The 15,056-nt window shown below is 38.7% G+C and overlaps 2 protein-coding genes across 4 annotated transcripts; both read left to right on the top strand.

Annotated features, from left to right (window-relative positions):
- Positions 1-44: 44 nt before the first annotated feature.
- Positions 45-4,947, top strand: ccdc157 (coiled-coil domain containing 157). Of its 2 annotated transcripts, XM_028034360.1 has the most exons (9): positions 45-320; positions 812-962; positions 1,049-1,730; positions 2,565-2,642; positions 2,751-2,920; positions 3,012-3,188; positions 3,264-3,432; positions 4,464-4,603; positions 4,824-4,947. In XM_028034360.1, the coding sequence occupies exons 1-9, from the start codon at positions 73-75 to the stop codon at positions 4,845-4,847; spliced, it is 1,839 nt and encodes a 612-aa protein (XP_027890161.1). In that variant the 5' UTR covers positions 45-72; the 3' UTR covers positions 4,848-4,947. The 2 variants fall into 2 exon arrangements, with proteins under 2 accessions (XP_027890161.1, XP_027890162.1); XM_028034361.1 differs by lacking the exons at positions 3,012-3,188; positions 3,264-3,432; positions 4,464-4,603; positions 4,824-4,947 and having other exon boundaries at positions 2,582-2,642; positions 2,751-2,891.
- Positions 4,948-5,913: 966 nt separating this feature from the next.
- On the top strand, positions 5,914-13,606 carry drc1 (dynein regulatory complex subunit 1 homolog (Chlamydomonas)). 2 transcript variants are annotated; one of them, XM_028034113.1, is made up of 16 exons: positions 5,914-6,103; positions 6,193-6,262; positions 7,050-7,162; positions 7,266-7,455; positions 7,548-7,685; positions 8,469-8,555; positions 8,640-8,762; positions 9,873-10,000; positions 10,075-10,206; positions 10,301-10,679; positions 10,770-10,859; positions 10,956-11,039; positions 11,116-11,216; positions 12,295-12,447; positions 12,524-12,609; positions 13,525-13,606. In XM_028034113.1, the coding sequence occupies exons 2-16, from the start codon at positions 6,206-6,208 to the stop codon at positions 13,539-13,541; spliced, it is 1,878 nt and encodes a 625-aa protein (XP_027889914.1). In that variant the 5' UTR covers positions 5,914-6,103; positions 6,193-6,205; the 3' UTR covers positions 13,542-13,606. The 2 variants fall into 2 exon arrangements, with proteins under 2 accessions (XP_027889914.1, XP_027889913.1); XM_028034112.1 differs by having other exon boundaries at positions 5,915-6,094.
- The last annotated feature ends 1,450 nt before the right edge of the window (positions 13,607-15,056 follow it).

Below are 15,056 nucleotides of genomic sequence, written 5' to 3'. Positions count from 1 at the left end.
GAAACGCGACGTAAACAAGTCAGATGGGTTATTTCTGTGTTTAACTGGGAATATAAAAGCTAATTGTGAGACATGAGTGAGCTGTTGGGCCACAATGACTGCATGAAGAGCCTCCGGAAAGACCTGGTGGATATTCAGGGTGCGATTATGGACGTGGTTTCTAGAACCGGACCGATCAGTTACACCTCCTGGAAGTTTCCCAACAAATTGGCGAGCGATCTGGATTTGGTGGACCTGCTAGAGGAGTATGACTTCGTCGATGGAGAGGACGCATACAATCAGCACTCGCATGTTGTTTTACTGGAGCTAGTGGTTGACAGGTATTACACTAAGCTGTAAAAATATTCTTATTCTAAGAATATTTTATGGACTCATTTGTCCAAATTTTATGGACAAATTTTAAGTTTCAGCCTCAAGCATAAGCTTATTTTATTTGGGTTTTATGTGGTACAGGGTTTTAAATGTTTGCAGAAGCACCTTTTGCTGGATTACGGCTGCAATCCAAAAATAATCTTTTGCTAATTCTTTTGCAGAAGAGACTGAATACTAATAGATTTTTCTCACCTGTTAGTTTTGTCTGTGAAATAAACTTTGTCTCATTTTTCTTCTATTTCACAATTTTGTACTCATTTTTGTTGGTCTACGACACACAATGCCAATAAAATATGTTAAAATTTGTGGTTGTGAAGAAACGAATGCAAGAAAATTCTAGGAATATGAATACATATGGAAGGCATTTACATAGATGTGTAACAAGATGATTGTGCAAGGCCTTCTCTTAACATGCTGCTTTCTCCTCTGCTTTGACTAGACTCCTCTTCCTACTGCAAAGCGTCAGTGTTTATACTGAGCTGCAGAGGGGAAGACAGGGAAGAGACCAAATCCATCAAAAAGGATGCCTTTCAGTGGGCCTTGTGGTTAGGAACTACTGGGGTACTTTGCTTCAGTGTGTGAACAGAAAGGTAAGCTTGACTTTGTTACAGATTGGACGCAATGTAAATATTTCAGTACATTTCAATTTTTTTTGTTTGTTTATTTTGTTTTGTAGGAGAACTCCAAAGACATAAAACAGACAAAAACAAAGACATTAGATTACTCAAAGACAGAGTCATATGTGTCTTCCCCAACTAGCTCAAGCACTCACTTATGCAGAAATTGTTCATCTGCTTCCTTTTCACCAACCTCACCCCAGAAAAGCGAACATTCAGGTCCAACTCACAATGCTCCATTCTATTCTAAAGCCAAACACCACAATACTGCCTGTCAGACGACAACGTCATCCCTCATTCCCTGTGAAGCGTGTCATAGAGTCCAGTCCCTTCTGAGAAACACAGGAGATGCTTTGATAGACCTTTTCCAGAGTGAGGGTCTACCCTCGTCTCTTAAGCGTCTCTCAGGCGCCATGAAAGACACGGTGGGTCCGGGACAGATGACGGCGGGTGATGTCACCCAGTGGGCCCAAGAGCAACTCAGGGACATGCGTTGCCTCGCAAAGCACCTTCAGGATGTGCAGAGTACCATCCGGCCTCTTCGAGAAGCCCTCGCAAAAGCGGAAACAGATCGAAACGGGTTCAGTTCTCAGCTGGTAAGCGCGAAGAAGGAGTTCCAGCAGGAGGTGGAAAAACACCAGGTCTGCATGGTCCAGCTGGAGTCTTCCCTACAGAAAGCAGAGAGGACCGCACGAGAAAGACAGCAAAGGCTACAAGAAGAACAAAAGCAATCTAAAAGAGGTAGTAAAAGTATTATTTATACAGTGACTTCATTTAAATCCATTTAATCCCTTTTCTTTTTTTACATTAATCATGTTACAAACACAAACTTAAATGTTTTTCACTGAGATTTTTGTGTAATAAACCAACAAAGTGCGACACATTTTGAAGTGGAGAAAAATGATACATGCTTTCCTAAATTTTTGACAAATAAAAGTCAGAAAATTTTGTTTCACACATTCAGCCCTGATCTTATTCATCCAGTTGTTATCTATGCCCTGTTAGGGCTTGCAGGAGGCCTATCACCAACAGTTGATGGACAAGAAGCAGGCCACACACTGGACAGGCTGCAGGTCCATCACAGGCCCATCACATGATAATTAAAATGAGACAACTTGCCTGTAATTTGATCTCAGTGTGAAATCAGCTGCTGTGTGAAATCTAACCCCATTGAAAGACTGGCAAAAAGTAAGCCACTGTTGAAAGTAACAACTTAAACTCATAATTCCAGAGGGGATGGAAAGATGGGCGGAGCTAATTACAGAGGGAAGTTTACAGAGAACTAGATGGAGGCAGAAAAAGAGTTGTGACTGGGGAGAAGGTTTACTTTATAGCAGGATAACAAAAGTACAGTCAGAGCTACAGTGGATAAGCATATTCAGTGGTTAGAATGACCAGTCAAAGTCCTGACCTAAATTCAGCTGAGAACCAGAAATCTGTGTGTCATTTCTACTCCACATTTATAACCACTTGTGTTTGGTTTCTGAAATCTGGGAAAATATATTTTGACAATTGTGGTTTTAATGTGAAAAAATGTGACTATATAAACATTTTTCTTTGATGTATTTCTGATAGAAATTTTGTCATTGGAGGAGAGCAACACAAGACTCAAGGAGAAAGTAAAACTCCAGCAAGAAACGTTGGAAACACTCGGTAAAAAAAAAAGTGAAAAAATGCTAAATTTCTCTTCATCCAGCCTCTTTTTTTTAAAAAAAAAAACATTGCTGCATAATGAACCATTTATCATCCATTTCCTAATAGTGGGTGAAAAAGAGGGACTTCAACAGAAAGTGGAAACACTACAAAGAGAGGAGGAGACCTGCTGTGAACTGCAGCAAATGATCCAGAAGCTCGAGACTCAGCTTAGTGACACGCGACTTCGTCTTGACAAGGAGAAGGCCAAGTATCAGAGCGCTTTCCGTCAACAGGAGGTCAGCTTTGCAGATAAAACACAGCTGTTTATTACGCAAATCAACAGATTTAAGTACCTGTGGGCTAAATGCTGTGTGGCTGTTAATCTAGTCAATGCAGGCCAAGCAGAAGTCCTTATTAAAGAGAGTCGATGCTCTTGACGAAGAGCGTGAAGAACTACAGAGGCAGTTGGAAGAAAAAGAAGAGGTACAGACCAACTTAGACAATCAGCTGAAAACGATAATTGATTTGAAGGAGCAGCAGCAGGCTGAACTCTCTCAGCAGCAGGTAGATAAAAGCCTTTCCATTTCTGTAATTCAGAGACTTATGCTAAATGCTTACATAGTTGCTTTCTCCCACTAGGACATCTGTAGAGAGCTCCAAAAAGAGAAGCAAACTCTACAGACACGTGTAGAAGAGCTAGAAAAGCATGTAGCCGAACTGATGGAGCACGTGCAAGCATTGAGGGAGAGAGAGAGACTCTTGGTGGCTTTTCCAGAGCTCAACAACTGGGCTCACATTCAACCGCAAAGTAGGAAATTCCCACCTGCATTTAAAGTCCTCCACACAATATATTTTGTGGTACAAAAGGCCTCTTTTATTGAAGTAACATACCTCAAACCAAATCTTCTACAGAAATCCGACATGTAATTTGACTGCATTTAATTAAACAATTAAGAATTAATTGTTTATATCAAAATGAGTGGTGTAAGAAATGGATATATAACAGGGCAGAAAAGAAAGTCATGGCCACAACTTAATAACTCACTGCCATGATTTGTTTAACTTGTGGGAACGACTAGTTTACTTTGTGGCCATGACTTAATAATAACATTATTTATTAGCATTATTAATGATAATAATCTCTTTTTGTTTTATTTCAATCTGGGAATCAACTCTAATCATATTCTTCAGACACCTGCTGTTAGACATGGAGTAATTCCTAGCAAGACACTTAATTCGGCTGCTTAAAAAACTGGGGCTTCAACACAAACAATACGCTGACCTTGGGGAAGCTGTACATTTCATCATGTAGCTTCCGAAAGAACGACCTGGAAGACTATGGCGGGACAGATGAATGAAAAAATATATAACTTGTGGCCACAATTATTATTTTTTTCCTCCCATGTGACCAGATGGACTGTAATTTTTTATGTATATTGGACGTTTTTCAAGATGATCAGTGTCTTGGAACTGTATTCCATAACTTTCTGTTTTTGTAGGGTAAAAATACTATGTGACGCAGAGACCTATTTGTCATAGCTACTCTTCAAACGGAAGAGTGGAGAACATGTTGAAAACAGCTGGGGGGGGTTTTTAGTGTGAGTTTATGCCACTGAAAAAACTGAAATAATTTCTACTTTTCTGAATATTTTCTGGGTTGGTCAATAAACGTAGGTGTTTACTATCCCCATGCCCAGGTTCATGACACAAATATCACTGTGGTGCCGTATTTCTGGACTTGAATTTAACATTTAATATATACTGTAATTCTTGTCATTTCTGCAGTGGCGAATTGCAATGTTGAACTATATGATGACTTAGTTTTTTTTTATTAACAAGGCACAGGAAACCTGATTTTGGATATGGAGCAACAACAGCAATCAAATAACATTCGCATCAAAATTCTGGAACAGGAAAATTTTACTCTACACAAAAGCCTCGAGAAACTACGACAAAGAGGAATGTTGAATATCACCAAAGTAAGAATATGGAAATGTGAGATATGATGATATAAGATACGGTGTTGGATTAAAAGTTGGAATGGATTTCTCTACTGTTGCACATTTACAGTACAGACCAAAAGTTTGGACACACTTTCTCATTGAATTCAATGAGAAAGTGTGTCCAAACTTTTGGTCTGTATTGTACAGCAGCTCTCATGTGATCTTTGGATGATGGAAAACTGTTTTGTCTAAACAGGAAGCTCCGTCTCAACCCACATGAAGCCAGGAACAAAGTGAACCAGCTGTAAGCCTGAGCTTGTCAAGTCCAAGAAATGAAATCAACAAAAATACTAAAATAAAATTTAAAAAAATGCTTTTGATAAATGTCCAACTAATGTTCATTTGTTGGACAACTGAAGTCCAACAAATGCACGTCAGCAAGTGTATATGTTGTAAATGTGTTCCAAGATGGTCATAATTCATTATTATGCATAGAAAAAGAATGACTAGGATGCAGAACCTTTGAAAAAGTATTGATATCCCTTGAATTTCACTCTTTGTCATGTTAAAAGCTGCAATGTATTTTGTTTAGATTGTGTGTGATAGTTCAACACAACAATAGAAAATAGAAATTGATTTCTACATTTCTTTACATGTAAAAATATTTTTTTAAAGTTATATTTAAAAAAAACCAATAAGTTGTAATATTTTATAATATTAACATTATTAGAGTTTTAATGTTGAGCTGCATCTATAAAGTAAAGTCCAAAAGAATATATAACACCAGATTTTGCAACAGAACAACCAATACTTGTTTTGAAATGAATATTATGATTTTGAAAGTCAAGTAGTACTTTACATCTCAAAAGTGCATTTGTCAAACTAATAATTATGAATCTTTATGTCGACCTCTTTTTTTTTTTTTTTTTGCAGTGAAAAATATTACTTGAAAACTCAGAATTATAACACGACAGTTTTTATTTTTCACGTTTTCAATAGTAACGTGTCTTGGTGATTTAAGGGGGAACAGACATACCCTGACTGTAAATGATAAAATAAATAAGTAAAAAATAAACAATGGTACTTTTGAATTGCTGAAGAAGGAATTCCCATTTCCCACGTCTCAAAACATAAAGAAAATGCCGCTGAAGTCCGAACAGGTTTGGAAAACAGGTAGAAGATAGTGAACAAGTCTGTGAAATCATTTCCACAAACTAATTCAGGTGTCCGAGGTCACACAAAAGCAGCAGGACCCAAGTACACCTCGCTGCAGCAAACAGATGGTGCTTGTGATATTAATATTCTTGCACATTTACGAGGGTCTTTAAATGCAGCACTTGACGCAGTTTGGTAGCTCTGTCGCCATAGAAACAGTTTGCAAACAAACGAGCTGTTCGTTTCTACTACAACTGCTTACATCTTTTCAGTAGATTTCACTCGACGTGTTGTGAGTAAGGACGAAATTATTTCAAACCCTAAAAAGGTACGACAGTTCCCTGTGCAGTTCGGCAGTAAAGCAGCGAGCAGGTAAACTGAGTACGTAAAACGGAAGTTGTTTGCTTTGATCCCGAAACTGTTAATGTTCTGTCGAACGAGGTCATTTTTCGAAAAATATTTTCTTACAGGAAAATCTTCAAGATGGAGGGTAAAGAGGAAAGTAAACCAAGAGAGGACCAGGAGAGAGAAAGTGGACAGGTCTGCACTTTTAAACCATTTGTTTTCTGTATGATTTTTAAAAACAACCTTATACTGCTTGGAGTTATGGTCACATAATGTTTTATTCTGCAACAGTATCTCACTACTAGGCAACAGAATCTCGCTACTTGGCAACAGTGTCTCACTATTTGGCAACAGAATCTATTACCCTAACGCACAAATTACTAAAGTTTTTTTTTTTTTACTGTTGTACCCATTAAAAAATGGCCCCTTCAGTTCAACCTTGTAAGTGGAGATATATTGTTGATGTTACTATTATAAAATAACTTGAAATGAAGTATTGGCAAAGATCAATGTAATTTTCACAGGAGGCGGAGCGGTGTTGTTAGCAGCTGCTGAAAGTAACTAAAAAAGTTACTTTTAATGTAACTTAGTTACTTTCCAAATCAAGTAGTCAGTAATCTAACTAAGTTACTTTTTCAAGGAGTAATCAGTAATCCAGTTACTTTTTCAAAGTAAGTATGCCATCACTGTCTATTATAAGTCTCCGAAGAAGAAATTTTTAATGTTAATTAGTACATCTGAAAAGTATCCTACAGTGACATTATTGCTGCTGTCAGATATTTGACTTGCATGTTTCTTTTCGCCAGTTCTTTCACTGTGTTGATTTCATACAAATAATCAGCAGTAGCTGTAAAGAAACACACTATTATTTCTGTTTGTTGTCTAAACTTTTTCTGCTTTATTATCTTTCGGTTTGTTTTAGTTGAATTTTTGAGAGGCAACATTTCATCCCTTACAGTAAAACTAACATTGTTATTTTTAGAGGATAAAACTTCTGCAGAAAGATCTGAGTACGTTAGTGACAAACACCCAAATTGCATGTGATGCCAAAATGGTGCTGCAGAGGAGACTGCGGGCCAAAGCTCAAGCAAAGAGGTAACTATTTTACATTTATTCAGCAGGTAGGTTAAGTTAGTATCTCAAGGTTAAATCACCACACAAACCATTATTGTGTTTTTTTTTTTTTTTTGTCAATCAGATTGGCAGTGCTGGAAAATGATTCAAACTCAAGCCAGGAAAAATCTGATGAAATACTGAAAGGAAAATCTGAGACCTTTACTAATCCGAAGGCGATCTCTGAAGACCTGCAGAAAGCGTTAAAGAAACAGCAGGAGCTATATTCCGCTATTATACATGATAAGAAAGCCATCATAAATGATCTTCTGCAGGTAACTCCATTCAGTTATCTGCTGCTTTCTCTTATGTTTTTTTTTTTTTTTTTTTCCCAAATTCATGAGCTCGATCATTTTGTGGTGAACAGGCGCTCAAGTTCCAAGATGATAACTATGCGAGCACCTTGAGGAAGAATACAGAGGAGATTAATGTGATGATTGCACGGATGGAGGACCAAATTAAGCTTATGACCAAAGTCTACCGAGAGGAACTTGCCCAAATTGAGGTGGGACCCAGTTCTGACAAGAGAAGCAGCTTCTAATGGTTTGGTGAAAGCTCCTGAATCTGCCACGGGCATCTAATGGATTGAGCTAACCAAGAAACAAAATAACTATTTATGTTTATTTTATATTTGTTCCGAGATTTTTTTCTACAATTCCACCAAAATGTTTACATACGCTCTTGTTTGAGCATGAATGTAATATCACTGATGGCTTGTTTTTTTTTTTGTTGTTGTTTTTTTTTAGCTATTAGCAAATTTCTGGGATCATTTCAGCTGGGTATTTCACTACTCTTTATCTACATATCATAGAGCTGCTTCTAAGCAAAAGTTAACTTTGAGAAGGTCATTCCTAAAGCTTAATGTTAACTGTCAAACTTGTGGAAGGTCCTTCGTAATGCCCTTATTAATGCCCGTATGAAATGTTTTGACTTAGCTTTGAATCAGGATGTATGTCATGGAAGCAGTTTAAACTAATTTAGACATTTTTGGCAGTATGACTGGTCAAATGCCACCAGAATTATTCCAAAACCTTGTTAGTGGCTGGAAAAGAGAGCATTATTGAGGTGCATTTTGTCTAAGGACAATAATAAAGAGAAGGAGTGTATTTCTGTGTTAAACCATCTATGTGTTTAAAATTAAAATTCAAAATAAATTCAAAACTTGTGCACAGAGGTTTTGTTTTTTAAAATCATAGAAAAAAAATTATTCATTCCCATGACGAATGTCTGTGTGAACTCCCCAGAATGTAAATTTCACTAATGACCGCCGGGGTGTTTGTTTGTGCAGAGTCGCCATCGGCAGGAAATAAGCATCCTGCTTACAAAAGACAAGGAAGAACTGGATCGAGAACTGAAGAGACTTTGGGATGAAGAGGTCAGGATGACTGCACTTTGACACGAAAGTCCAACGTTTTCATTTTCCTTCATTAAATGAACCACTGAATGACTCTGATTGCAGCTCGAGAGGCTAAATGAGAGAAAAAAGAAACTGGAGGAATACAAGAGAGAAGTTCACGAGATCGGTCAAGAGAGCAATTACGTCTTCAATGCCTTGGATTATGAGAGATGCTCAAGAATTCTGGTATGTAGGAAGTTAGAAGAGTGTAAAGGGGTCTTGCTTGTTGCAGTTGTTATCGTTCCAAAATCTACCAAAAATCAATCTGAAGGTATACATTTACTTCCATAATCATGGAGCCATCTTATTACATCATTTGCAATATTTTCCACTCATTCCAGAACTTCCCTACTTGTGGTGGCGACATGTTGGAGTAGCTCTGTTATGTTAGTTCTGATTTGTTCCTTTTGTTGACTTTTGTTCATAATTTGTTTGGGTTGAGACGTTGGCTGTTTGGCCTATTACTTGTATTGACTGCTACAGGAGATCCCACCTGCTCACAGCATCACTATATCCACAACAACTCTCTGAAGATTCTTGGATGATATGAGTTACAACCTTTATTTTCCCTTTGGGATGAAATATTTTTGAATTTTAATTGAACTGAAATACAGTAGAGGAGCAATAATGAGATTTGTCAATTATCAATACATACGTGCTGAAGGAATCACAATATTGACATTTCCCTTGAAACTGAATGGCCGTAGGAGCTGGTCTCTAGTAGTGTCAGGAAATAATTTAATTTAAGCAGACTTAAGGTGAAAAACGGCATAAAAATTAAAACAAACTGAGTGGACAATGATTAATACTCTTTAAGATGAGTATTATCTTTAAAACCTCAATAAAGTCTGGCTTTATTGAGGGTCTATGAAATTCAAATCAGAAGGTTACACAAATCACGTGAATTGCTTTTACCTGACTTTACTCTGAAAGTAAAGTTTGAAGCAGGAAAAAGGAATGAACGTAAAGGTGCAAGAATGGCCTGTGAGGTCCAGCGAGTTCTGAAACTAGAGAAACGACCATAGTTAAGCCAACAAGAAACGCTTTCATTTCGTTGTTACCTCACCTCAGAATTACAATGAGCTGGTGGCATGATCCTGGATCTCACAGTACCAGAGAGTTATTTCATAGTACGTCATGGAAGAGGACTTTCCTTTAGCCTTCATGAGAGCCATAAAAAAGCGTGTGAAAAGGACCACAGTGAAATTGTCATGGTTACCTTGCTTACCTGTCAGTGGTGAAAAGGTTTTTACGACTTGACTTGCGGCTTACGCGGCCCTCTTCTTTGCTTTGCAGGCCCAAGAGAGACAGCAGAAAAAAAACACAAACAGCAACTTACCCCTGAAGATGAAAAAACACTTGTACACGGAAAAGCAAGAAGTACTTTTGACCACATTGAAAAATATCAAAGGCAGGATCAACAGGTAGCACGGCTCCTCTTCCATGCAGAAACCTACGTTGCACATGCTGCTATACATCGACTGGTTTGTGTTTCCAGGGAGGCGAGAGAGATAGAAAAGCTGAAGAATATCTACATCGACCACCAGAAAAAATTTGCAAAGCAGAGTATTGCTTTGACAGATTTCACACAGCACATTGAGAAGCATGAACGCATTAAGAACCAAGTCAGGTGAGTCCGATTTGCCGCTTCAAACGAGTGATGCTCTGCCTCTGGAGACCTGTTTTTTGTTGGTTTTTGTGACTGCGTTTGTTTCTATGTGCAGGCATTTTGCTGCTGCCGATGCAAGACGTTTTGAGGAGGTGTGGCTGATGATTGAAGAAGAGGTAAAGCACTTAGCACAGAGGGCTTTGGCCATAGACTCAGTGATCTCCCAGCAGCTCTACGGTTCACCCGAGAGCCAGACGGATTTGAACCTCCTGCTGCTCTCCAGTCCCTTCCGGCCCTGGAAGACAAGAACAGAGATAGTCCAGACAGAGCTTCAACTGGTGGAGAGTCCGGCTGAATCTCACGTCGAGAATCTGGATACGACAGGGAGCACGGAAGAGGAATTAGTGTTCACCGACAGTGGCCCCGAATGGGAGGACGAGAAGCTGAACGAGGATATGCAGGACGAATTGAGGGAGCTGCTGTGTAATGAAATGGTTGGTTACTAATTCGTTTTTTATGATGGCAAAAAAAATGTCAAAGCACAGACACGCTGAGCCGTAAATTTTCCTGTTTTTCCCGAGCAGGACTTCTTGATGGAAGCCAAGATCCTGAAGCTGCTGGCTCCTCTGGTGACCGAGGAACAGACTGGAGTAAAGCTGGGATCCATCCTTTACGTAAGCACACATTCAGCTGCTTCAAATCACTTTCAGCACCAATATTTCAGCCTGGCACGAAACGTGAACAAGAAAACATGCCGTCTTCCATTCTAGACTCTGGGTATTGACGAAAAGGATTTGCCTAAGTTGACCGATTTCCTGGTGAGGTACAAGGATCAGCAGAATGAGCTGACTGGGGTGAGTGACAGATGAAGAGCTCTGTGGGTTTTCTGCAGCATCGGTCTTGCTGAAAACTATCTGTTAATTCTCCCAGGAGTCACATAGGGCCAGCGTGACAAGCACTTCGTTGGACCTCATCCACCCTAACCACGTTCTTTGTGCTCTGAAAAGCTTTCTTGAGCAACAAAGTTTCAGGTAAGAACGCTGTAGCAACGTGGAGCTATGCTAAGCTGTTTTAACATACAGTATTAGAAATCAATCAGTCTCAGTGTGTCAAAGTTCCAACTGAAGGAGTAACTCTTTCAATATTAGGGAACTGTCTGTAAGAAAAAGTTATGTATCATTAACTGCAGCAAATGACTGACATTCTTAAAAAGTTGATGAGTCACATTTTAAAAAATAGTTATTCTAATCAGACTTCATTTCTTTACAATTCTGCACTGAATTGCAAGCAGTTCTACAAATCTTGCCATTAGAGGTTAGAATCGGTGAAATAACACAAAACAAAATTAATGCAAGGACATTAAAAGACCTAATAAACGTAATGAAAGACCTTGTCTCAGATACAGCTGGAATTAAAAGGCGAGGAATAAAAATTAGTTTTCAGCATTGATCTAAACCACCGAACAGGCTCGGCCAATCCTGCACTGTGGGAGACAAGATATTACCAGCACTCATCAGTCCGTCAGAGATGGATTGTTGCATTGCGCAGCCAGTTAGGAAAAATGGGATCTATTATCATGTTGCACTGTTTAGTCTCAACAAGGAAAAAGAAAAGGAAAGAAAACGGCTAAAGTAGTATTTTCAGTTTCGAATATGTAACCAACCTACTGAACACAGAGATAAGTTTGCATTAATCGCTATTTCTAGTTTGGACTTGATCACAAATGACTTTTTTGGAAGCATTCTGAATTCCCAAACATTACAAATGAGATCATATTTAAAGGATATCTGACGTGTATCCACAGGAATCAAAACAAACAACCTTTGAGGTCATAAAAGCATCCACATCTTAAAGATTAAGGGATGCAATCTATGTAGAGTCATTTTGACCAGATTGCGATGAATCGAAGAGTCCAGCTTCACCATTTTGTTTTTTGAAGATTTGATGAACGTAGTTAAATGTGTATAAAAGTTCACGCCTGATGAGCTTGTATGCACTACAATCATAAACCGCTTTGAAAGCCCTCATCTGTTTATGACTGTTAGATGAAATCTCTGTTTTGCCTCATCACCTACATCCAATGCTGTCATCTTCATGGTATTCTTTTAGGTCGAGCTCAGCCCAGGAGCTTTCCAGACTGTGGCTTGCACACGCGCGGGATTCTTCCAAGGATGCAGCGTATTGGAATAGTCTAGGCAACATCATCCCAGAGGAGAGAGTTAAACTGTGGGATTCCACGTTGAGAACGCTAAAGCAGTACCAGTAAGTGGCACATGCAGGTAGAAAACATGCATCTGTAATGAAGAATTTTTTGGGGATGTGTTTTTGTGTTTTCTAGCACTGTGTTGACAGACATCTCTGAGCTAATCAAGGAGCAGGAGTGTCTGAAGAAGGGGAACACAGGGCTGCGCTTGAAAATCGACAGTATGTCTGTTTCTGTTTATTATACTTCGCCTCCAGGAGGAAATGTTTGCTTTAGTCTGTTTTTAGCACTACCTTAAAGGTTGTAACATGGCTCCTACTTAGCAATACTGACATGTGAATGTGAATTCACATTTAAATCAAACTGTAAGGAGTTTATTATTTAGCTTTGGCAGTGATGGGAGAATAAGAGTTTACTTGGTTTCAAGTGAGGAATCAAGTTTCTGACCATAAACAAATAAGTTATTGCATTCCACTGTTCTACAAATGATCAGAGACACAATTAGAATGAAGCATTTGGTTCGTCTACAAAATGTCAATATTTTCGATTCAAGAATGTAGTGATTGATTTCAGGACAATGGGATTATATTCAATTTAAAATGATAGCTCTGGATCTTCTTTTGTTAATGGTGTGGCTGTTTCTTGGTGTTTATGAGTAGTTTTATTTTTTTTAAAAAGTTTATCAATCTTTCACTCTGAATTAAAAACAACCCATGTGACTTAATGTTCTTCGTTTGATTTATAATGTACAAAAAAAGTCAAACCTAAGACTGAACAATATATCACCAATAAATCATCAATCGCAGTTTCAGTGTGACCAATGCTGATTCGGTAAAAAACTATTTGGAATACAATAATTGTTGGCTAATTTGTTTCAATAAGCTCTTTGTTTTAGTAGAAGCCCAAACAGATTACATTTTTAAAAAAGCTCAAAATGCAGAAGTAACAATCCTAACATCACTGTCAGTCCTGGCAGTCTGCTAACCTCCCATAATGATCCTTTTAAAAATGGTGTAGCTAAGCCCTATTGCTGTATTTGAGATTGGATTGGGACATCCCTTGTTGAATGTGCTTTAAGATATTTAAAACATGCCGTTTTAATGCTCTCCACTGACCCTGCACATGTTCTCTCACAGGTTACCTGAAGAAATGACATAATCGACATGAGCGGTGCATTGCTGTGAAGTTTTTATTAAAATAAAGGACCTATTAACTGATGCTTTGTGTTGTTTTTCTGACATCTCAACTACATGAAGATGGTCAAATAGGTCTCGTCTGTTGGGCGTGCCGTGGTGGCGTAGCGGTTAGCTCGACCCATATTTGGAGGCCTTCAGTCCTCGACGCGGCCGTCGCGGGTTCGACTCCCGGACCCGACAATATTTGCCGCATGTCTTCCCCCCTCTCTTTCCTGTCAGCCTACTGTCATATAAGGGACACTAGAGCCCACAAAAGACCCCTGGAGGGGTAAAAAAAAAAAAAGGTCTCGTTTGCAACCTTCCATTCAATATGCGGTATTTTAAAAAAAGGGAGATGCAAGTGGTGATTCGAGCTTGCAGTGTTAAATCGCTTGTGGCTGAGTTCTGAGATGTCAGACACCAATATAAATCAATTCTGTTTTCTCCTTTCAAGATACAGAAACAAAAAAAACAAACAAATCCCAAAAGTGTGAATGTCTTGAAGCAGGTAATCCATTCATAATACATTGCTTTAATGCTACTAAACGGGGACAGTCACGGATGCCACGTATCAGCTTTCAGGTCATATGATCAGTTTCTCAAACAAACCTGCATGTGTCTGAAAGAACGGCCTGCAGAGCGGATGAATCACGTGGTTCTGAGTACATAGCAGCTCACTCAACCTTGAGTGTCACACAAAGACGTAAGACGCAGGTGTCTGTGTCACTGTGTGTGCTGTCGGTAAAGAGCAGCAAGTGCTAGTTTCCATGGCAATGTGTTTCCACGATACCTCAGTGCTTGTGTCCTGCGGTCTGGTCTCCTTTCATATAACCTCTGATTACTTTCTTACTGGGAAAATATCAACTTCACACATAGCAGATGGTGTTGTAAAAATATATTTCCTTTACATTTTCCTTGGATAAAGTGAGGATTTTTAAACTTCGAACTTTCACACTATACCTTGATGTATCTGGTGAGTAAAATGTACTGATATCAAAACTTTTTAACTATTTAGAGGCTTATGAATGGAGCTGGGACTAAGTCTGACATAAAATTAACCGTTTCAGGTCAAAGATGTTCTATGACTTCAGCATGTGGTAGCATGGAGGAGCTGCAGAGATTCCTAGCTCGGGTTGGAGGATCTGCTTATGGAAAAATACAATCATTGCACTCCACAAATCTCTTGAAGAGTGAGAAGAAGAAAGTGAATGTTAAAAGAAAGTCATATAAATCCACTTTGCAGTTTTCCACAAAACCTCTAGTCAGGTGGGAGAAAAATTTGGCATTTTTGGCTTTCAGCCGCATTAACCTGAACTCAATCCCTAGAGAGAAACTTAGGGATGTTAGCATCAAAGCTACAAACTTTCAAAACATCTTCCTGTCTTAGATTGACCCAGATGTAATTTACATTCTGTGGCTAGATTTGAAACTAGATGTACAAAATCAAATCAAATCTAAGTTGGCAAATGAATACCATCAACGCAAACCAATAA

Source organism: Xiphophorus couchianus, chromosome 12 (genome assembly GCF_001444195.1).
Source record: "Xiphophorus couchianus chromosome 12, X_couchianus-1.0, whole genome shotgun sequence".
NCBI lineage: Eukaryota > Metazoa > Chordata > Actinopteri > Cyprinodontiformes > Poeciliidae > Xiphophorus > Xiphophorus couchianus.
This window is presented reverse-complemented; position numbering and strand designations above follow the sequence as displayed.

Excerpts from the sequence above, each read along its gene's own strand:
- drc1 (XM_028034113.1), top strand. The coding sequence starts at position 6,206 with ATGGAGGGTAAAGAGGAAAGTAAACCAAGAGAGGACCAGGAGAGAGAA. Across the intron at positions 7,456-7,547 it reads TCATAAATGATCTTCTGCAG|GCGCTCAAGTTCCAAGATGA; the intron begins GTAACTCCATTC and ends TGTGGTGAACAG. Across the intron at positions 10,680-10,769 it reads AGCTGCTGTGTAATGAAATG|GACTTCTTGATGGAAGCCAA; the intron begins GTTGGTTACTAA and ends TTTCCCGAGCAG.
- ccdc157 (XM_028034360.1), top strand. The coding sequence starts at position 73 with ATGAGTGAGCTGTTGGGCCACAATGACTGCATGAAGAGCCTCCGGAAA. Across the intron at positions 321-811 it reads CTGGAGCTAGTGGTTGACAG|ACTCCTCTTCCTACTGCAAA; the intron begins GTATTACACTAA and ends TGCTTTGACTAG. Across the intron at positions 3,433-4,463 it reads GGCTCACATTCAACCGCAAA|GCACAGGAAACCTGATTTTG; the intron begins GTAGGAAATTCC and ends TTTATTAACAAG.